The sequence below is a fragment of the Castanea sativa genome, chromosome 1, assembly GCF_040712315.1.
Source record: "Castanea sativa cultivar Marrone di Chiusa Pesio chromosome 1, ASM4071231v1".
Lineage (NCBI taxonomy): Eukaryota > Viridiplantae > Streptophyta > Magnoliopsida > Fagales > Fagaceae > Castanea > Castanea sativa.
In genome coordinates this window covers 78,100,548-78,123,561 of record NC_134013.1, presented here as the reverse complement: position 1 = coordinate 78,123,561, position 23,014 = coordinate 78,100,548, and the positions used below count along the sequence as shown (strand labels likewise).

The window sequence follows — 23,014 nt, the reverse complement described above, 5'->3', positions numbered from 1 at the left end:
ACTGATAATCATGCCATTAACGTATCCTGGAATTGACAATATGTTAGATGTAATGACTTTTTTTTTTCTCCAAGATTAATCTAAAAAGTGGATAGTACCAAACACACTTTGCTTGTGTGGGGGTGAATCACCACCACATGGATTGCAGGGCGAAGAAAGACTATTGAAGAAGCATCTTAGAGATGAGAGTTTGGGCCCAAGTCTCAATATCATAAGCCCAAGTTCGAGGAAGAGTGGAATGACCCAAGCTATTTGCTGAGGTGATTCAAGAACCCCATTGCCAAGAAAAGCATCAACGAAGTTGTTGAGGATGAGATTTTAACCCAGGATCCTTGTCGAGGACACAAGGAGAGAGACGCAGAGCCCAAAGTAGCAGTTACCTCCACATTAATTAGATGTTCTTACCTAATGTTAGCCCTATTAAATGATGGACTAACTTGAATAGTAGAAACACCTCAAAAGTCTTCCTTCACAATCAAAGAATGGCAGAAGAAGTGTCTAATGAGACTAGCTTCCTTTGACATCCAGCTAGAAAATACATGACTAGAAAGGGGGGGAAGAGGGGGATTAAAAAAAAAGACCTAGCCCACAGGGATTCTAGCTTTTAGTAGAGAGAGAGAAGAGAGAGAGAGAGAGAGAGTCTTTGTAATAGTTTCACATCCATTTTTGTGCGTTGGCTAGAGCCACTTATGAATGAATCTTGCTCAATCCACTCACCCTGACCTTTAATCTTTCAGTCTTTCCATTGTGGAATCGGATCCCCTACCTTTTTTCTATAAATTAGTTGTGTTGATCTTAAGTATCTAGTAATTTGTCTATGCTTGGTGTTTTTGACCATCACAGCTTGCGTAACACTTTTTTTATGTGAGGAATGCATTCAGGTGGAGCAACTGAATATTTTGGGAGCGATAAAACAATTTCCATGGTTGAAGATAGATTTTATTGGCCACGCTTTGAGTGAGATGTGGCTAGAATTTTTTCACGATGTCGGACTTGCCAATTATATAAGGGAAAGAAGAAATATTTATATAACTATTTTGTTGGCCAAGCTTTGAGTGAGATGTGTATTTAACTATTTATATAAAGCCTATTCCTATGCCACAGGACCAAGGTAGGATCTATGTGTAGATTTTGTTTAAGGCTTGCCTAAGGCTCTTCAAGGTCTTCCATCTTTTCGTGATATTGTCCATATTATAGTTTATCTAATAAAGGGCCCTACATTCTAAAAAGGTCCATTCAACCTAATTTCTTGTCTCCATCTATTTGCATGTTGATTATTTATTTTGTGCTATCCAGTGTTATCCCCATTTTTTTTCTTTTAATCCTGCTTATAGCCTGGACATATACAAGAGCGTTCGTAATCCATACGTTATAGACTACAGAGGCTGGTCTGTTTGTTGCAATCAATGTCTTTCAAAGACAAAATCTATGACCTTTCACTAATGAGGGTTAGTGAGAAATGAATTTTCATTCGTATGTTTTGATTTTGTTGCCAATTTCAAGATTGGAAAGAGAAAGAAGGCCCTGCACTGGATGCTGAAATGCACAATAGGATTGAATAGGTGTGGGTAGCGGTGATAGACAAAAAATGATGAAAATAAGAGAGAACTAATGAAAAAGGCCAAGAACCTAAATCAACTAATCATAAGTTCATAACCTTCCAAATCTAACGCGATAGAATAAGACAAGTCCAGATATCATCTTTGCAAAACAGACACATGGAGGTGACAACAAAAAAGAATATGATTTAATGTAGTGCTGTACAAAATCAAAGAATAACAGTGATTCTTTCTCTAAGAATTGATATCATTCCTACCAACCATATGGTGTATGTGAATATTCTTGGGGACAAAATTTTCTACATTAGTTACAACACTATAATCATCCTTCCTGTAATGTTTATCTACAAGCAACTTTTGCCAAAAACGAATAAGCTAAATTTTCATCATTCAAGCCTAATCTGTGTTTATGCGGACTGGTAAATCCCTTCTCTCAAGCTGCTCAAGATCATCCACTGCCAACTGCCTATTATAATACCCAGTCATCTTTTGATAATGAATCCAGAAGATATTTGCCAATTGTCACTGTAAAAACACTTGTATGAATGAAAAGCATGGGAGGCATATGACCAAGCGCAGTCCTTTCAGTCAGAGAAGGGTTGAGAGTCCATGCACAGATGCACCAATTTTCTTTGGTATTGGCCATAACATTCACCTACTGCAATTACATCTTCATTCTCTGGGTCCAACACAGGTAAGTTACGCAATTTATCCTTCACCAAAGAACTAGATTCATCATCTAAATCTCCCAAATCAGCAATTATTTCTGCATATATTTCACGACAAGCAAGGATGAACATAGCTGCTGTGTCTGGTTGTTGTGCCTCACGAAGTGCTGCTAGTGCCTCTTGAAGTGCACCAGCTCCAACATACAAAATCAAAGCCCTGCAATTGGCCATGTTAAGCTCAGAACAAATCAGAAGAAAGAATATCATGTTAAGGAGAGCCATAGGAAATATATACCTCCAAATGTTATATTCAGAGCGAAGAGCATGCTCAGCCCACCTTTGTAACACCCTGGGTAAACACAAAGCATAAAATCATAAGAGGATACTAGACTTTTAAACTATCTTCTCAATTTAAAAAATATAAACTAGAATTTAAAATATATATATATATATATATATATATATATATATATATAAATAGTAGTTTATGTTGCAAGGAGAACAAATATATAACAACTGAATGCTACCAGAAATTGGTACAGCATTCTAGCAAGGGAAGGGAAAAATCCCTTGGGTTCTGCTTTCCTTCGGTTTTCCCCTTGCAAAGGGGAGGGGAGCATTGAGATAACTTCCAAGATTAAATTAGAGACATGAACAGAATAAGTTACAGGAGAGAGAGAGAGAGAGAGAGAGAGAGAGAGACCTTGAATAATCAGTTCCCTTTAAATGTGCAGCAGCTAAAGTAGCAGCATCTGTCCAGCATCCAGCATCTTGTAGCTGCATGGGAGATTATGTGACGATTAGTCCAGAAAAAATCAAGCATACCATGTTGACCACTTTTAATGAACAAAATATAGTTGGAAACAATAGCATTTTTCTTGTGACCAAGTCCCAATGCCAAATTTTGAAAAGTCCATCCCAATTCACTAGTTGCAGGAATCTTATATACACGCAGACACCCTTCATTTTCTGATCCATCTTTTTCATTCTTTGACACTGTTCAGCTAAGCACATCCTTGTGTTTATATGCATGTCTGGTATCACCTTGTAGCAATAGACACCACTATGATTGCTTCATCTTGTTATTACTTTTTTCTCATCAAGGTTATCAAATTCTATTATCCAATAGCTTCAAGTTTATAAATATTTACAAAAGAAATTAAATTCTGTAAGGAAGTGGTGACCCATGTTTTACTTCTTCAATCCTAATATGCCACATCATCTTATCACATATTTAAGAATAAGCATAACCATGCTCAATCAATTCTAATACCCATATATAAATCTAACCAAATTGGGAGTTTATTGAGATGTTATTAGAAGTGGTAGGATGTATTGAATTTTAAGTAAAATGCTGATGTGACAATCTCTTATTGAATGGTGTAAAACATGGGTTTTACACCCCATCCTTATTGAATTTGGACTTTTTACAAAATTGACACTTTCTTTTTGTCTTAACAAAACCAGTGCCAAACAGGAACTTTCAGTCATGAAGTGTGTTGTTCATAAAATTCCATAGCTGGTTATATCAGTTAACAATTTCACTGACTCCTTTCTCTTAGGCACTTAGTTGTGGAAACCAATGCCAAACCATAGTGTTCTCATCTGTGCTATTAAGCTATTGTATGCTCATGTTCTCTCTTTTTTCACAGTAGAAAATATGTTTCCATTTGAAGTATCATGTCGACTCTCTCTAATTTAAACATTCCAACTGATTAAAAAGGTTGTGTGGAGAGGAGGAAAATTCTCAATCAAATAATGGAAACATTTGACAAAGTTCAATTAAAATATCTTTAAGCCCAACACAAGCTTTAAAAATTATTTTTTTTAAAAAAAAGAGGGAGGGGGGGGGGGGGGGGGAGTTATATGCTTCTGAAAACAAAGACTGGACTTTGAATTCTATTGATTTTAAACATTAAAAATTACTAGAAAAAATTTATACAAGACAGAGATCCTAACCTGAGAACAAGCTTCCTGATACCTTCCAACAGCACAGAGAAGATGAGTGCCAGACAGTGACCTATCAGTCCTGACCATGTTGGCTGCAACTACCTAGTTGATAATATGGCATTAAAGAAGTAACCAAAACATGGGGAAAACTATACAATTTTATTCCAATCACCACTTGTTTTAACAGTGAAAAGAAACATAAACACTCACCTTTACTGCAAGTTCAAGAAGAGACCTTGACACTGCAGAAGAAAGAGCAACTGCACGCAGGGCATTTGCAGAGAAGTAAGAGCTCTCTGGAGGAGTTGAAAGCAACAAACTAACAGCAGCTTCTAAGTTTCCAACCGAGACAAGACTGATCATTGGCGATAAAAAAGAACAAGTCAAAGCTGTGAATCCACAACTAATAAAAATTGCAGGAACCTAACACAGCAAGCTAGAGGCAATATGTTGTCAGCTATTTTACTTTTTGTAGGTAGAATGTATAAGTTGTATGAATAATAGGACATGCATGACATGGGATCCAAAAATCTAGTAGCTATTCTAGTGTTTGCTGATCAACTTAATCTTTAACCTAAACTGCAGATACCCAAAGTCAGTACAAGGACATAGCACCCTTCATTTCAGATTTCAGTACTTTGTTATTTGCAGAAATTGACATAGCACCCTTCCTTACTAACCACATCACACATGCCAGCACCGAATTCCATACATTCGAGTGGTGTTTCCCAACCTAATTGCACTAACCAAAAAGAAGGGATGCTACATTGTCTGGCAACACCCAATGAATCCCAAAAGGCATAAACACTTCACTCCATGAAGCATAAGTAATTTCACTATGAATCAAAAGATGGAAAAATTTCCATTGTTTGGTGTGATGGAAAAGGGGATGGGTGGAGTTTTCCACCCGTCACACCAAATACAATCCTCCCAAATTGGGAGGAAAAGGTGGATAGAAAAAGTTTTGCACATGTAATTTACTATTTTGTCAATAATAATTCAATATTTTCTATCCTTTCACTTTTTTGTTCTCACTACCAAATACACATGAGAGAATTTTAAAACATTTTCTATTTTCTCACTTTTTCATTCTCCCAACCAAATGGAACCTAAATCTAACCCAACTTTTGGGACCTGAAATTTAAGCCCAAGCCTGCTGAAACAAGGATGGGCTCTTTTGGGCTGGCAGACCAACAGTACATGATCAGGTCTAACATAGAGCATAAGCAATCAACTCGTGTATCAACATTAAGCAGAACTCATGCTTTTTCATCACTTGGAAAAATAAAAAATAAAAAACTTGTGGAGCACTCACTCGTGTACACGATTCTGAATAGCCTCTTCTCCCTCTAATTTCTCATGCCATGGAATACGCTCATTAGCAGCTTCCCATAACTCTTCTTGTTCAAAAGCCATCAACCTAAGTTGACCTTGACACTGACCAGATAACACAATTTATGATAGAGAACATGAGATAGATTAAAATGTAATAAAAAAACAACTTACAAAAATTTTGAGAATTAGAAGACGACAGGGTATAACAGACCTATGAGGTAGAAACCTAACTAAAAACTTCAGTACTCTAAGAAAGCCGGAAATAATTATACGACAGTCAATTTGTGAAACGACTTACAAGTGCATCCTTCTTCCCTTTTCCTGGCATCGATCTTTCCTTTGATGTTATCCTTTTCAGCAGAGCTGTGTCATCAAGCTCTGAAGTTGATGCTGATACAGGGACTTTTTGTGGGGACTTATTTACTAACTTATTTATCAAATAATTGAGAGCACGAGGCAGTTGTAGCCAGAAAAGTGCTTCTGAAGATTCACCAAATATTGCAGCTGCAAAGGCAAACCTTGCTGCACAACCTTTATTCACTACCTTCGCATATAATTTCGCCCTCTCATCATCAAGTATGCAGCCTTGAGCAAATAAGTATTGGTAACAGGTAAGAAAAAACAAATATTGGTATCAAAAGCTCAAATTCATAGTTAGAAACACCACATCAAAGACAAAAGATCCACCTTCTTTTCGATAAGGTTCTAATACTTTTAGGAGCATCTCTGGCACCACAGCATCACCAACAGGCGGTAAGTCAATCATGTAGCTGCGAAGATCTCCTGTGTATGAAGCAGTTCCTGGAATTAGGTGTGGTCTTTTCTCTAGAGTTGTACTGCAAGTATTAAACCAAGAGGCCTTCACGCCCAATTGCAATATCATTCTCAGTGCCTGTAGTGAAGAATTAACAATGAAACTCAGTGGCTCACAAGAAATGGACATCTATTCTCATTCGCTAAATTCCACATTTCTTTTTTTTGATAGGTAATAAAACTTTTATTCAAAAATACTGAGCATCATGTTCACGATGGTCAACATTCTGATCAAGGAAAAAAATTGCAGCATTTGTGTTTGATGTCAAGATCACAGCATATTCTCACATATGTTTCTGCTCTACAGAATACATAAATGAGATAAAACACTATAGTTAGCAGCAGGACTGAGTAGGCACGGGAGGGGGAGGGGAATTTTTAAAAAGTAACCAAAAAAAAATCTATTCTTCTCTAATGAGATATGCAAGCTAATTTTTATCAATAAATGCTTCTTGAATATCCTTTTTTTTTTTTTTTTCCTCTTAAAGGTACATGATCTACCATTGACAACTCAACCAGAACAGGAATGTATTAGATATTGCTTTCACTCAGTGAATCAAGAAGTTAAGTAGAATATAGTATAAATGTTACCAGGGCATGTGGAGTAGGAAGTAGAATGGGAGCACATATAGGCATTGGCCGGAATCTCTCTTTAATAGTTCTGGACTGGGGTCCATAGCCAATTTTTTTGTCATTTCTGCATGAAAGAGAAGAACAGGATTAGCAAAGCATAAAACATAAGTTTAGGTTGAAAATAGAAAAATTAGTAATTGAATAGAGAAGCAAGTTTGTTCTTGAACATGTAGTGCTATCTTACATGCTTTGTTTTCCTTTCCTGAGATGTAATAGCTAAAAGTAATTTCGACACATTACTCCATGAGGACCATATGGTCCATACCACATCATAGGGTGCATAAATTACAGAAGGCCACAATTTGAGTGACACTAAGACATGTACAGAGAGAACTGTAACAATGTGTAGTTGGTCTAAGTGGCTTAAAATTTTATCATTAAAATTCTTCCATATAATAAAAACGGTTGGGTTCAAGTTACACCTAGTATAACTCAAAGCAATGTTACACCACCCAATTACCTTTTATAGAATTCATATTTTGAAAATCCCACCCTTGAATTACATGATTTATATGTTCTTAACATTCATACAAATTTTTATTTCAATTGGTTGTTATTTACCATTCGATCCATAAACTCATTTTTAATGCATTATTTTAAACTACAAAAACTTGAATTTAAATAATTGATTGATGACATGACTATTAATCTTTGATCATCTTGAAATTTTGCAAGCATGGAAAATATATTAATATAATGTAATTTAACGGTGGATTTGTCAAAATTCACATCCAATTAAAAAATATTGAGTAGTTTAACATTACTTAAAGTTACATCAGGTGTAACTTGAATCTAACCCTAATAAAAAAATATATATACATATATATATATATATGTGTGTGTGTGTGTGTGTGTGTGTTAATGTCACTTTCATCAGCATCATCATTAAGCCCTGATTATTAGCTACTCAAAACCTTTCACATCATGTACTTTACCAGAGCTATAATAGAGCACCATCTAACCTCAACTGGACCTCATTATGAACATCTTGGTTATTGCTACTTATGAGATATCAAAGATATATTCTTGATATTCTGAGTCATATAAAGGCAAGGAAATAGAAAAGAATCCAAAAACTCAAAACAAATACTGGCACATACGTATTAACCTCAACAAGGCGAAAGCTACTATCAGCTCCAGCAATGCACAATATCAATGGGTCATTTTTATCAGTTCGCAAAGGCAACCAATCAAGCTCCAATACAAGGGTTCCTGGAAATTGAGGTTGTAAATGAGAATTGGCTAATGGGTCCTGCGAATCCTGGAAGTAAGAAACATGTAGAGATTCAGGATCAAACAGAAGAAGGATCTTCTAAAAGGGGTGGTGCAACAAAAGCATTTATTTAAATAAAACCTTTACATGATTTAATAAAATATGCACCACAGATGCTGGATTTGAAAATTGTCCCAGTAGGAACTCAACGACAGTCTGAGGCGTGTGCATAAAAAATACTCTACCAGTGACACTGACTAGATTTTACAAAACACATAAGTTATTATTTTTCAATACCATTTTCCTGAACACAAGTAGAAACTGCTATGCTGGAGAAAAACATTCTCAACTTGGGAGTTCAATTGACCAGAAAGGATACCTGAAGGATTGTTTGTTTTTTTTTTTTTTGGGGGGGGGGGGGGGGGGAGAATCTGTGGGCCAATAGATGGCTGTCACTCCCATGGAGAATCACACTTGAAAAAAACAGAGAGGAGGGGGGCAGTTCTACAGTTTATGCCAATTTATACAGCTTCAGCTATAACAGAATCAGTCTGAGTAGGTGACAAGATTGGTACATTGCTCTGCGCAGTAGAAAGATCAAAGGGGGCTATACTTAGTGGACTGGAATATGAGAAGCCCTTCATTATTAGTAAGATGGGGCATAGGTCTAGGCCTAGACAAGAGAGAAAAGAATGGCAATAAAATGCTTCATAGGAAGCAACCTCCCCAAGAGACCTAACATATTGAGTATCAGGTAAAATGTAGGGCAGGAATAATGGACAAAGTGTTGCACATCAGAGGAATATTTTGTTTGTGCCTCAATGTCATGGCAAATGGACCAAAGAAATCAAACAACATGCACAACGAGTCTTTCCTATACAAGTGGCACAGAAGAATATGCCTGATGATTGCTCCAATTGGAAAACCCATCCAGATTGCTAACCAACCATCAAACATAGAACACTAGCCTTGGTAACTGAGTGGTATATCTCCCCTCTCGTAAGGGGAGGCCAAGATTTGAGCCATTTGGCCTGTTATGTGTGGGGATTTATGGGGTCAGAGATAAAAGAATACAAAAACTCACATTGCATACACCAATAGTGTGGAATAACAATTTCAAAGCACATAACAGAAAAGGAAACAAAGCAAACAATCTCATTTTCATACTTACAAGATCAAATACAGAAAATGTATTGTCATAAAATAGAACAGCAATACGCCCTCGGCTACGGTCTCCAGATACAAATGGTGAGAATTTGATTCGCCGGATTCCTTCTCTATGAGTACTAAATGAGGAAGAATGTCCAGTTGTCACATCCCACCACCGTATGTTCCCCGACCTGTCTCCCATAACCTGAAAAATGAATTCAGCAACTGCCACTCAAAACAGAAATCTTGCAAGGATAAAGATTCTTATAGCTCAATTGATTGGCACCTCCTAGTGTTTCTAAAGGAGACATCAAGGGTTCAAATCCCCCATCCCTCAATTATCAAATTATCAAAAAATTGCAAATTCATAGTACCAAATAGATGAAACAATTCCAAAAGATATTATACATACCACATGAGGCAAGCGGTAGGCCATGGCTGTAATCAATCCCTCCGATAGTACAAATGAAGAAGAAGGCCATTTTGGTCTAGAGACGAGCAAAACATAACCTCAGTAGATATACAAACAAACAAACCATAAATTTATGTAATGTGCAAAACGTAGATTTTCAAATTTTCAAAGAAATATTTGATCTGTGATCGTTCAAATTGGCCATTGATCAAAACTATAATGGAGGGTACTAAGAGGTATGAGAGAGAAAAATATATGAAAAAACAAATAAAGAATCAAGTTTTAAGGGCACCATATTTCTGTAGAATAAGAGAAATTATTGAGAAAGAATCAATTACTAACATCCCAACCAATTAATGTTGGGATTGAGAAAGAGAGATAAATAGAGAAATAGAGAGCAGAAGCAGAATTAAAGCAATTCTACCTGACAACCTATGTCCCAATGAAAAGCATACTATATTGAATTATAAGTTACAAGAAGCCCATTGTGAGGATTTCTAGAAAGACTAATCCTAAGCTAACCACAGGGTCTAGTACAAATTAGAATGTCACGGAATGTGCCATGCATGCTGTAGTAATGGTACAAGTACAAAGAAGTGAATTGGAGCACACGAGATGGTTGTTGGCAGCAATGAATGGCAACAGTAGACAACAGATGGAGGGTAGAAGATGACTATTATGGCTAGAAGACAGCTACACCAGTGTCCAGAAGATGGCTACTATGGCTGAAGGATGGCTACACTAGTGGCCTAGGGGACATTAGCAGAAGAAAGGTGGCTCAAGTATGGCATACATGAGACAAATGTCGGTTGTAGCCACAGTGATTGGGAGGACAACACCAACAACCTGAGGAGAGTGACACTGTTTGCCGGAATGCATCAACTAAGGATAGCATTGTGGGAGCTGGTAGACAACGGCTAGGGAGAATGGCATGGTGGGGCGCGTGAATAAGTGGGTGGCCTTTAGGGAACTAGACAAAGACATCCCATCCAAAGAATATATACAGAAATGTATGTCTTCATGCATATTAGGAGTAAAGCACCAGAGTGGTTTATATCTTTACTAAATTGAATTGTATATTATAATAATCCCATTGGGGATTTATATAGAGTAAGACTAACCATATGCTAACTATAGACTTACCCTAGGATGTGCAATATAAAATCTACAGTACACTTGTAGGAGTACATGTACACTGAACCTGGACTAATATCTAATCATCACTATCATTTCAATATCCATATTCATCCTTTGGACAACTGAAAAGTCATATGCAACAAGGGTGCTGCCAAAAGCATGGGTGCCACAAACGCAAGTTCAAGGCTTATGGCACTATGGACTTTAAATTCTGATTTGAATGTAATAAACAAGGATTCGAGCAAGGGCATAGATGTCCCATTCAAAGAATATATACAGAAATGTATATCTTCATGCATATTAAGAGTAAACCACGGGTATGAGATTAATCAGAAAGTGCTTCAACATAGAAAAAATGAGAACATTAGTATGGCCAAGGCTTTCAAAGAGCCTTAGATTTTCATGATGATATACACTTACCAAAGATGTGATAGATAATTTCAGGAAACAAGAAATTTGATAACAGAATGTAGACCTATGGCTAACGTTTTTCTATATGAACCTATTGAAAAACCAAAAATCATCATCCTTTCGTCTTAACCAAAAGAAAAATAGAGAAAAAAAAATCATCACATATTCAGTTAGCTCACTAGTGGACCGAATACAAATATACAGACTCTATGTTGCACCTATTTGCATTGAAGAAGAATTATACCTGAAGTCTCGGATCCTTCGCCCTTGAACCTCAAAAACTCCAAGTGCACCATTTACTAGTGCAAATGCAAAACTTTCGGAAGAGTCATCTTGAGATCCATCTGAGCTCACTGCCTCTGCACATTAAAGTTAGATTCATACATCTTACATATCCAAGGAAAACAGAAGCACATATATAGACCAGATACAGGTCTAAGTCTTTTTAGCATTTTTCAAAATATAAAATAAAAGTTGAAAAACTATGTAAGCATATCAAGTAAAAGAGCTCACTAGAATCTGAAGATGATGCCACAGTCTGTGTAGATGCCACATCTGATGACACAGCTGTACGATCCCTAGACAATAATGATGATTGTGTAGAAGGTCCATTTTGAACAGGCCGTGGAACTGTCGGAAGAGTCCATTCCAATACCGTAAATGGAAGAGCTAATGATCTAAGCTACATGGAGATATAGAGTATAAAAAAAAACTATTCAGAAACTAAAATCTAAACATGTGTGTGTGTACATGCGCAAGCATGTCATGTATGTTCATGCATATGCATGTGTACATGTACTTGCACATATATATCACCTACACCCCAAAAAATTAAATTGATTTTTTTTTTCTTTTTTGGGTTGGGGTTGGGGGTGGGGTTGGGGTTGGGGGTTGGGGGGGGGGGGGAATAACGTAGGAACCTTACTAAAGAAGAGCCCTTCGGGCTCGCCTCTAGCCAGTAAAACTTACAAGCAACTCACCTCACCCGCCAAGACCAATCAAAGGGCATTCCCCCCTAACAGTCTAAGGAGTTTATGTTCATGGCCAAGAGCAAATTGATTGTGCATTATTTTTTTTTTTTTGTTAAGTGAGAAAAGTATATCAAGGAATAAACAAATTCCTATCAAATGCCATACTAATATGGTAGATAAAGGTATAAGGTATGTGAAGGCGCAAAGTATGATACATATTGAGCATTATAACTTCTTCAATAGCAATCAGAAGAAATAAATAAACAAGTAGTCCCAAAAAAAAAAAGTCCACCAGACAATCTCAATGATAGAGGATAAGAAAATTAACAGATACTCTGCTATTAAATTCAGAAAAATCCAAGTCCTATTGAGAAATCCAGAAGGGCTTTTGGTGCCAGGGATAATGGTAAAAAGATTTTAAAAAAAAAAAATTAAATACATGAAGTAGAAAGATGCTTAGGACAAGGTGTTCTGAAATCACAAGTGCTTTGCAAAATGAAGTTAGCACTCCATTCTGAAACTTTCAGTATAAAATTAAAATTAAGTTACATGCTGAAAGCTAATAAGACCCATATCCTAACAAAAACTTTAGAAAACTCAATGAATTCATATCGAGAACTGTAAGAACCACTCAAACTCCATAAAAAATTGAGAGCCTCAAGATAAACATGCAATTCTCGATTCCTTTACTGTCTAGGCACACTGAAAAGGTACATAAATCAAAGACATATTGACATGACACGTTGCAGATATTTAATACATCAAAACCCATTTTCATCTCCATAATAAACAGGTTTAAGTTTAACACATTCAAAGGTACACATTGAAAAAAAAAAATTACATAAACTCTGGGAATGTCAAAATGGTGAAAAGGTCTAATTGTTTTTAAAAAAAGATAAAATAAATAAAAACACTTCAATAACTTTAGCAAAAGAAGCAATGATTTTCCACATCCACCTCTCCCCACTCCCAGGGAGCCCAAAGAAGAAATAAATCAATCCATCAGTAATCCTATGACAGTGAGATAGTGAGATATACATCCCTTTGGAGAATGAAAAACAAAAAATAATAACCTGTCTTTAAAAAAAATTTATTTTCATGCTAGTGTGACTCCAATAGTAATTAGCGAAGCTTAGGAAACACTTGGAAAGAAAGAAGCATTAAATGTAATGGATTGGCAAAAACCGAAACACCAACATCACTGACCTCATGCACTAGGTCATGCATGTCAGTCATGCATCAAATCTCCCAAAGCCAATCAGTAAATAGATATATTTTCACAAAAATTAGTAGCTGCAATATATAAGCTCTTTGGCATAAACCCATAGTCCCATGGCCCAAATATGATGAAGTTCAATTATTAGAAAATGTTTCTGGTAGGAAGGGGAAAGAAAAGGTAGCTGCCAAATTACCATAATGGGAGTTTTCGTCATTGCCCAAACCTCTACAGGAGCATCACGAAACAAAATTAGCAAATACCTGCAAATTTGTTAACATAACCAGAGAGAATGTTACCCCAAGCTGCTGATGAAGTTATGAATACTAAAGATTCATGCAAAAAAAGGAAAGAGAGAGAGCACTAAATGAAAGTTGAATTCCAAAAAATTCTCAGCTCTTCAACACAGCCATATCATACCAGTGATAATTTATCTATGAAAACTTATTGATTGAAGCAATGAGTTTGATAATCAATTATATAACCTATGCAGCTATAAGAGCCTGTTTGGTTTGTTGTTTTGAATTCTAGTGTTTTGAGAATTTTTTCTCAAAACTTGTTTTCCCACTCCAAAAAACAAGTTGAATCTGTTTGGCACATTGTTTTCTCATCTGGTTTTTTTCCTCAATTCCTTTTCTCTTCTAATAAAAAATCACCACCACCCACAGCAGTCCATCACCATCACTAAACCCAGATCCACCACCACCAAACCGAGTATAATCACATCTTAAAGAGAGAGAACAATCCCAACACCCGCAGCCACATAATCACAACAACCCCAACCTGCCATCACCTTTGCAAAAACCCCAAAGCCCCTCTGTTGCCATCTCAACCACCCCAACACAAAGAGAGAGGGAGAGAAGACTTATAACCTGCGGGGGGCTGAAAATTACAATACAATTATTTTAAAAAATTAGCATATTACAAAATGCCACCCAAAACAGAAAGGGGAACTGGAAATAGGTGGGACTTGTTCTCTAAAAACAGTTTTGCACGGTAAAAAAAGAGACTAGTTTTAAAAACAGTTTTCTGAAAATAGTTTGCCAAACAAATCAACATGGTGTGGGACCAACCATTTTTTGTTTTTTAAAAAAGAAATACTTTTTCTATACCATTACCAAACAGGCTCTAAAGATTCAGTTTAAAAATTTTGTTGAAAACACTTCCCATGAAGAATTTGATTTAATTTCAGAGATCTTCCTTGAGTAAACAACATCCCCTAAAGTTACACAAATTTTTTTTATAAGTAAATGATTTTATTCTGAAAAAGCTACCTCATTAATAATACAAACACAAGATAGCCTAAAGAATTGCAACAAAAGAATTACAAGCACAAGAGACCGAAGTAGTGAACTCTGTAATAGTTCTATCATCACTGAGACCCAAGACAGGTAACCATTCACGGAGTAATCTGAGATAAGAAATCTTCAACTACACTTCCAAAACTTCCACATCTTCAAAAGTACAAGAATTTCATTCCTTAAATAAAAGCCACAACAAACATAAAGGAGCTAAATTAAACACAGAAAAAGAACATTGACCAATTAGTAAATCAATCACTCTATGCAGCATCACCCAATTAACTTCAAAAGGACCCAAAAAATAGCCCCACATTGCATAAGAAAAATCAGTTGTGAAGTAACAAATGATTCACTAAACTCCCCTTTATGCCTACACAAACAATACCAATCTACTAATACGATCCCTCTGTTTCTAATATTATCATAGTCAAAATCTTCCCACGTTGCTGTCCGCACAAAGAAAGCTACCCACTTCAAGGCTTTGGCACACCAAATTCCTCTCCAAGGAAAAGAGATCTCCTTTTGGGCTTGCAACACAGCACAGTAAGACTAAATGTCAAACACCCCTTTACCTCTCAAACTCAATCTCATTATATCAGGACCCACACTCCTTGGAATATTTGAGTACAATAATCCAAGCATGGAAGCAACAGAGTCAAATTCCCAATCATTAAATTGTTTGATGAATTGGACATCCCAATGTTTCTCCCTCCCTCTGATACATTCCAAGTATGAAGATGTTATAGCAGGAGGGTTGGCTGCCAAAAAGAACAAGATTGTATACAAATACTTTAGATATTGATCCCCTCACTTCCATCATGACAATATCTTACGTCTCCATCCTCCACTTCAAAAGGCACATGGCTAACAAATCTCTCCCACCCTACTCTACTATTCCATAAACTACACCAATGAGTTGTGCGCATTGGTTTCGTTGTCCAACCTCCCCCATCCACCTCATACTTTAAAGCAATGAACTGCCTCCAAAAATGAGTCTCTTCCTTCCCAAAGCGCCATAGCATTTCCCTAAAAGTGCTTGACTAAAGGTGCCCAATTTAAGCTCCCCCAAACCAGCACAAGCAATTGGGGAGCACATTGTATTCCAATCCACCAAGTGAAACTTGAACTCATTCTACAATCTGCTCCATTTAAAATTTCTTTGCAACTTCTCTAATCAATTTAACAGATGAGATGGGATAGTAAACAAAGAGAGGCATTAAGTCATAAGAATGGACAGTTTACTCTTTAGAAACATCAATATTGTACCTTTTTTTGATAGATATAACTTTTTCCAACCACCAATCTCTGCTCCATTTTCTCTATAATGGGATTCCACACTACTATAACCTTGAAAGATGAGCCTAACGGCATACCCCAAAACATTATTTCATGTAATATTATAAGTCCTTCCTAAATAAAAACGGCCTACCAACTGCTGGTCTGAAAGAAAATAATCATTCTTGCCAAAAAAAAGTTTCAAACATTTCTCCTCACTCCAATCTGAAATAGATTGCACCAAAAACAGCGAATTGGTTCTTCCTTGCTCAGTTATCCCCAATTGTATTCTATCTACCTACTCAAACCATAATTTGAAAACAGTTATAGCTTGCATTAAACAAGCTAAGCTGAGATATAATTGTTGGCTATCTGTGTAACAAGCATAAGACGTTCAACCTCCTGACTCAATCTCTTAAAACTTCTCAGGTCATAACTCTGAACCAGAGTCTTTCTCTATTAAGGAAAAGAGTTTCCATCTTGTTCATGAACCTATGTGAAAACGCCAACCACTATGCTAACTGTTTCATGACCATTTAAAGACCTCTAGTCACAAGTGCAGCTGGGTATATCAAGATTTATATTTTCCCACTAAACATAAATATATTTCATTGCAATACAAAAATGATGGCTCCATCACTTTTTTCCAAGTTTTACACATTGAACAGTGTAAGAACCCAAAATGTAAAAAATAAGAATAATAAGATACCATAAAGAAATCCAAATGCATGATAATAAGCATAGTTCCATGCGGAATTTTAATTTATTTTAGTTTTATCATTTTTTTTTTAATAAAAGGTTATCATATTCAAGACAACATAATTAGGTCGGTTTTTATTCCTGTAAGTTACCAATGACAAGCTAAGTATGAGTTTGGGAAGCGCGTTTTGCAGGTCAAAGTGCAGCTGCGTTTTTTTTAGTGGGTCCATAGGCACTGTTCATAGGACCCACAAGTACGGAAAAATGCAAATCTAACTTTAAAACTAGGTCCCACAACACTATTCACACCTTTAAAAATTATTTTGCTACAATGTTTTTAATTTTCAGCAATAAGCGATTTCTAAACAGATCCTAAGAATATATTCTCTTTGGTATGGATAAAGAGACTAATGAAAAATCACAAGATATAAAATAGAAGATGTTAAATTGATGGGCACATATTTAAAGGTGAAAATCCTTAATTGAAAGTCAACCTTCCGGATGAAGAAGCTCTTAAAGCTCTTATGGGAGCACGTTCTGGTTTTTGTAAAACCCGAAACATTTTATTAAGACCACTTCGAACACAGGTCACAACAAGCCTATTGATGTAGCCTCCAGATTTTTCATTCGCCTGGATCAACAGATGTGCCAGTACACGTAAGCATAAAGTATAATAATGGACATGGAAATGTTTGAAGAAAATGTACAGAAAAGATGCCAATTCAAAAGTAAAAAAACAAAGGAAAAAAAAAAGGGAATAGAAAGAGAAACATGCAGCCCCGGGAGAGGGGTGTAATGAATGACATTTATTTAAAGAAAATAATATCCTAAATCATACCTGACTGTAAGAAAATGAGACCAGTCTAGAATTTCCAAGCCACCGTAATCCTCTAACCATTCCATTGTGTACAGAAAAACTTGCAGCAATGGCGTTTGCAGAAACATCAACAACATCTATTGTCCCGCTTTGAGTTCCTAAAGCAACCAGTGGAACAGCAACAGCAGGAATGTTTCCCCCACCTTCAATAAAGTCATCTTAATTAGCTTTAGAAACCATAATATCCTTTTTTTTTTTTTCTCAAATGTAGGTAACTACAAATATTCTTAAAACAATTTGAAACATGACAAATATAGTAAATTAGTGACACAAGGAAACTAACGGGCCAAAGTAGCAGTCAAAGAAGGGGATGGTACAGCCAGAATGGTCACCGTCGAAGAAAGAAGCTGAAGCTGTCCAACCAAGCTAATCTGCATGAGTGATATGGATTGTGAATATAGATGGAGAACCTAAAGAAAGTTGCTAATAGAAATAAACCAAACTGATCAGAAAACCATTCATTGAATTCATAACCTCCATTTAAGTAAGTTTGGATATATGACTAGAGATGACCAAACCCAATCAGGAAACCATTCATTGAATTCTAATGGACTTGGTAGAAACTATGCATCCAGTTCAAAGAAGTTCCAACATGTTTTCATGCATGACATAAAACCTTCCAAGATAACTTGGCCATGCAACTTTCCAAACCTCTTCACTTTCTTTCCAAAAGAAACCAATTTTGATAAAAAGAGCTTGAGAATTCTGTGGGTGTATAATTATCAAAAAAAAAAAAAGGAGAGAATTCCGTGGGTGTATGTGTGTGTGAGAGAGAGAGAGAGAGAGAGAGAGACAGTGAGAGCTTATAATGAATAATTTGGGGTTCCCTTTTTTCATGTCACAATGTTACTGCTTTCAGCCAACAAGAGAGCATTGACAAATATTAAAAATTAAAAAAATTAAAAAACAAAACAAAACAAAACAAAACTGAGAGAAAAATACTTATAAACAAACCTTAAAGGACATATCTGCCAGGCTGGAGGTAGAGTTTGATGGGCAGCTTCTGCCACCATCCATATGTTCTGGTTGCTTACCTGCTTCCGTGAAAGATCCACTACTAGAAGAAATTACAGTATTAGCATTGGTCCCTGGAACTGGCACTTCACTGACATCAACAACCAAGCCCAAGTTTGTATCATCCTTCTGAGTATTTTCTGGCCCTTCAGCAGTCAATAGCCAATTCCATATTTTTCCATCATCAGAAATGGAGATTAAATGCGTCTTAGATACAAGTAGAGGTTCATCACAAAAATCAAAAGGAGTATCAAAATCCACATCTGGGGAAGGAGAATGAGATACATCAGAATAAAGCTTGCCAACATTTTGGAAGGTGGAATCTGATTGGCAGATGATGACAGCAAGAATTGAAGGAGAAGGGACAGGTGTGCCAATTGAGGGAATCAACTCTTCCATTGCGCACATTACGTGCACCTGCTCTCCTCTGTGACAATATAAGATAAGTATATTCCCTTTGGACCCAAAAAACATTTGCGTTCAAATCAATTAATATTTATGTCAGAGAAATTAGAAATTTAAAATGCCAATTATACAAAGTATTACAACTTGATTAACATTCAAAAGCTTATAGTAACAGAGATAAGCATGCACCAGTCAACTTAAAGATATTGCAATGCAACATAATGCCAGTAGCAATGGTAAGTATACACATCATTATCTAGTTTCTGGATATGTTCAGCACTCTCATAGCCCAAATTATAAGTCCACTCTTAGCACAAAAGATGCCCTAAACCACAAATTTCCAACAACCTATCATGCAAACTCTCAATGTCCAGACAAGCCTCTGTATTACAGTGCAAAATAATGCCAGTGGCAATGGTAAGATACACATCATTATGTAAACTCAATCTTAGAATCCAAGATGACCTTACCGATACAATCACTAGTTAATTGACATTGGCATTAGAGCAGGTGGTTCTTAGTTCAAACTCGGTCTCCACTCTACCTCTCATTTAAGAATAATGGTTAAATGATTAGATTCACTCTTTCCTAGTCGCTTAAGGTTTGGGGAGAACTAGTAATTTACTAGGGATGGCAATGTGCAAGTGAATGAATTAAACAGGGATGAGATGTACTTGACTTTGAGGTTTATATAACCTTGTACTATAATCTTGTTTTACAAGTGTAGAAAAGTTATAATACAACAACAACCAAGCCTTATTCCCAAATTTTTGGGGTCAACAATGGATCCTCAAATTATTCCGGGTTGACAATATATATTATTTTCCGCCATTCTATTATATCCTAAGTCACTGTTTGTTACTTCATTAATTAACATATTTTGACAAGAGCCATGTAGCTCAACTGGCACCTCCTAGAGTTTCCAATGGATTCATCCAAAGTTCAAATCCCCCCACCGCCAACTACAGAATTATCAAAACATGTTCTTTTAAAATACTACTACTAATGTCAATTTTGGTCTTGGTCTTTCTCTACTTCTTTTCATTCCCTCAACTTGTTGAATGAAGGCACTCATTGAGTTCCAATAGCAACTGTAAATGGTAGAAGTTTACGCTAGGCAATGCACCTTAGTTACTCATAATTAATGCTAATTAAATCAATTAAAATATGCATAGCCAAATCCCACAAATTCTAAGATACTTTCTCACTTCTCCTACACTTCAATGCAAAGCTTATGAATTTGTCAACATTGTATAATGGCACAAATTGGTATAATAAAATCTCTAGCATGGTAGATCAGATAATGAAAGCCTAAAATAGACCATAATGTAGTTTCAAATTCTAATGACTTACTCTTTGCGCCGCCAAGTACTGAGCTTCCCGTCCAGGTGAGCACAATATATCAACTCATTATTCGGATCCGGCAACACGTCAAGAAACTTGCCGCAGCCACGAGGCAATGCAGATGAGAAGAGCGATGCCTCATACCGCAAATCAAACACTACCAACTCCCTGGGGAACGTGATGAACACGATGTACCTCCACTGCGGCGAAAACGAGAACTTCACCGCATAGAGCGGGAACATTCCGGAGGCAGGCGCCGAGGAATTCGAACCATTTCCAGTGCCGGAGGCGGAGGCCGCGGCGTCTCTCTCTAATCTCTGCAATTCAGAGCAGTCGGTCGGAACGTGAAGCTCCTTGAGGACGATATTGTCCTCGGTCTCGCCGAGGACTTTGACGGACAAGAGGAAGCCCTTGAGGCCGAGGACGCAGAAATGGCGGGAATCGAAGGGGTCGCGGCGGAGGCAAGAGAGGAATTCCGGCGCGGCGTCGTATTTGAAAAAGCATCTTCCGGTTGAGGTGTTGTAAAGAGAGAGAGTGGAGGCGCCGCTGATTGCAGCGAGGAGGTACGAGTCGGGTCGGGCCTGGACCCAACATAAGTCCTGGACGCCCGATTTGGAGGAAGCGGAGTCGGTTTCGAACCAGAGGATAGGAGATCTGGAGCGGAAATCGAAGAGAGCGATGCGGCCTTGGCGGTCGGCCGCGGCGAGGAGGAGGTGAGAGGAGGAGGGCTCGGTGGTCAGGAGGTCGCGGCGGAGAGGGAGTGGGGTCCAGCGGACGGAGGTGACGAATGGAGAGAGAGAATTGGAATTGGAGGAATTGGAAGAGCTGGGAGGTGGGAGAGGGAGAGTCGTGATGAGTTGAAGAGAGCGAGAATCGAGAATAGCGACGGAGCTACTAGCAGGGAAGGCGAGGAGACCTGAAGGGCTGAGGTCGGCGGATCCGAAGTTGTTGCGACTGGCTGGGCCAGGGAGCATGCAGTCCAATGAGTCTTGGGTTGGTGGTGGTGATGCTGCTGCTGACGCCGCCACCGCTACTGGTGGTACTGCTGCTGGCGGTGGTTGTGGTTGCGGTGGTCTTGGGCTCAACATTGCCCCTTCTTTTTGGAATTTTGACTGTACTGATGAGAGAGAGGAATGCGGGGTATGATCTGAGTTCTTTTATTGACTTTCTCTCTCTCTGGTGCGACCGGGCGATTCGAGTAACGGAGGAGAGAGAGAGAGAGGGGGTGGGGGAACGTTCGGTTCTTGTGTCTAAATTTAAAACGGTTGGTTTTTGGGTTGTGAAGTGACTTTCTCGGACAAAGTGGAGCCAGCTTGCGAGTCGTGCGTCCGAGTCCTGGGTCATGATTGACGAACTTTCTTTTTTCTTTTTTTTTTTTTTTCTCCTCTGCTGAAAAATATATTTTTGACCATTTGTGTTGCAACTGTTGTTTGTTATTTTATTTTTTATTTTTTTGAAAAATCCTCTCCCTTCCGAGTGATTTATTTATTAATTTGATAGTTAGTAAAAAAGGATTTTAATTCTAAATATTTTTGTTAAAAATATTAGAAGGGTAAACAAATACTCATAGTGTTATTTGATAAAGACGATTTCAAACAATATTTTCTTACAACTAGCTTTTATTTTTTAAAACAACTGTGCTTTCAAAAGGTTAAAAAATAAGTTATACCAATTAGTATTGGAAAAAAATTGATGATTAATTTGTTCGCTTGAAGATGTTATTAAAAGTGATAAAAATCTAGAGTCCCACATAGGAAAAGAAATAGATAATATATGAATTTATATGCTCATGGGCAGACATTAGGTTGGGTTTTGGCATGTGTGGACTGGGCCCTTTTGTTCAAATAATAATTTTTATTATTTTATTTTTTGAGTCAGTCAGTTTGTGCACAGCAGTTTTATTTTGAACAGTGTGTCTGTTCACTAACGTATATAAATTCATAGGAAAAAACTCTTTTAGAGAGAAAATAATTTTCTATATTCATTTGATAGAGTAGTTCGCAAAACACAAACCTAGTGTACTTCTTCTTCATGTTATAGATCATTTTATCCTGGGAGGTAAACGTCCGTGAGTCGCAAAGCACCACAGATTGTATGAGAGGTGAAATCTACTTTAAGGAGATTATGTCAAATACAAGACTTGATCTAAATCATTCATTCTTCACGTATTTGGTTTGTGAGTTTTTAATTATTTGCAAATTTCTTCTTATATATATAGGACATATTTATTGTGTTTGTCTATCACATCTATTTATATTAATGCTTATATTTAGATTTGTATGTTGGTCATTTTTCTTTAACACAAAAGTAAATTGTTAAAATATATCCAACAATCTTAAAGCAGATTTTATGTATTTTAATTTATTTTTGTGATTTACAATGAAATGAATTTTGTGTTAGTTGAAAAACATTAAATCAGCAATTGTATATACTTTGCACAAAACTTGGAAAAACTAGGTTTGTGTTTATCCACGTGAATATCTACTTGTTTATATTATAAATTAATTTGTGATCTTCAAAAGTTGATTACGTGTTTGGCGGTGCTGGTGATATTGCTTTTTCAAGGCTATCCATCTTTTTTAATATTATAATATTAATGTGATCTTTGCTTTTTGATAAAATTGATTTGTGT

At 36.9% G+C, this 23,014-nt stretch overlaps 1 protein-coding gene across 4 annotated transcripts; it reads right to left on the bottom strand.

Annotated features, from left to right (window-relative positions):
- Positions 1 to 1,725: 1,725 nt before the first annotated feature.
- On the bottom strand, positions 1,726 to 21,671 carry LOC142613672 (uncharacterized). Of its 4 annotated transcripts, none has more exons than XM_075786137.1 (20): positions 20,392 to 21,669; positions 18,574 to 19,060; positions 17,903 to 17,990; positions 17,581 to 17,762; positions 17,237 to 17,373; positions 13,664 to 13,730; positions 11,794 to 11,962; positions 11,525 to 11,639; positions 9,733 to 9,808; positions 9,343 to 9,525; positions 8,059 to 8,219; positions 6,917 to 7,022; positions 6,200 to 6,404; positions 5,811 to 6,097; positions 5,493 to 5,614; positions 4,388 to 4,532; positions 4,187 to 4,279; positions 2,931 to 3,004; positions 2,523 to 2,576; positions 1,726 to 2,444 (listed from the first exon to the last, which is right to left on the bottom strand). In XM_075786137.1, exons 1-20 carry the CDS (start codon positions 21,468 to 21,470, stop codon positions 2,144 to 2,146), a joined length of 4,131 nt encoding a protein of 1,376 aa, XP_075642252.1. In that variant the 5' UTR covers positions 21,471 to 21,669; the 3' UTR covers positions 1,726 to 2,143. The 4 variants fall into 4 exon arrangements, with proteins under 4 accessions (XP_075642252.1, XP_075642261.1, XP_075642237.1 ...); XM_075786146.1 differs by having other exon boundaries at positions 11,525 to 11,633; XM_075786122.1 differs by having other exon boundaries at positions 1,726 to 2,576; positions 20,392 to 21,671.
- Positions 21,672 to 23,014: the final 1,343 nt, after the last annotated feature.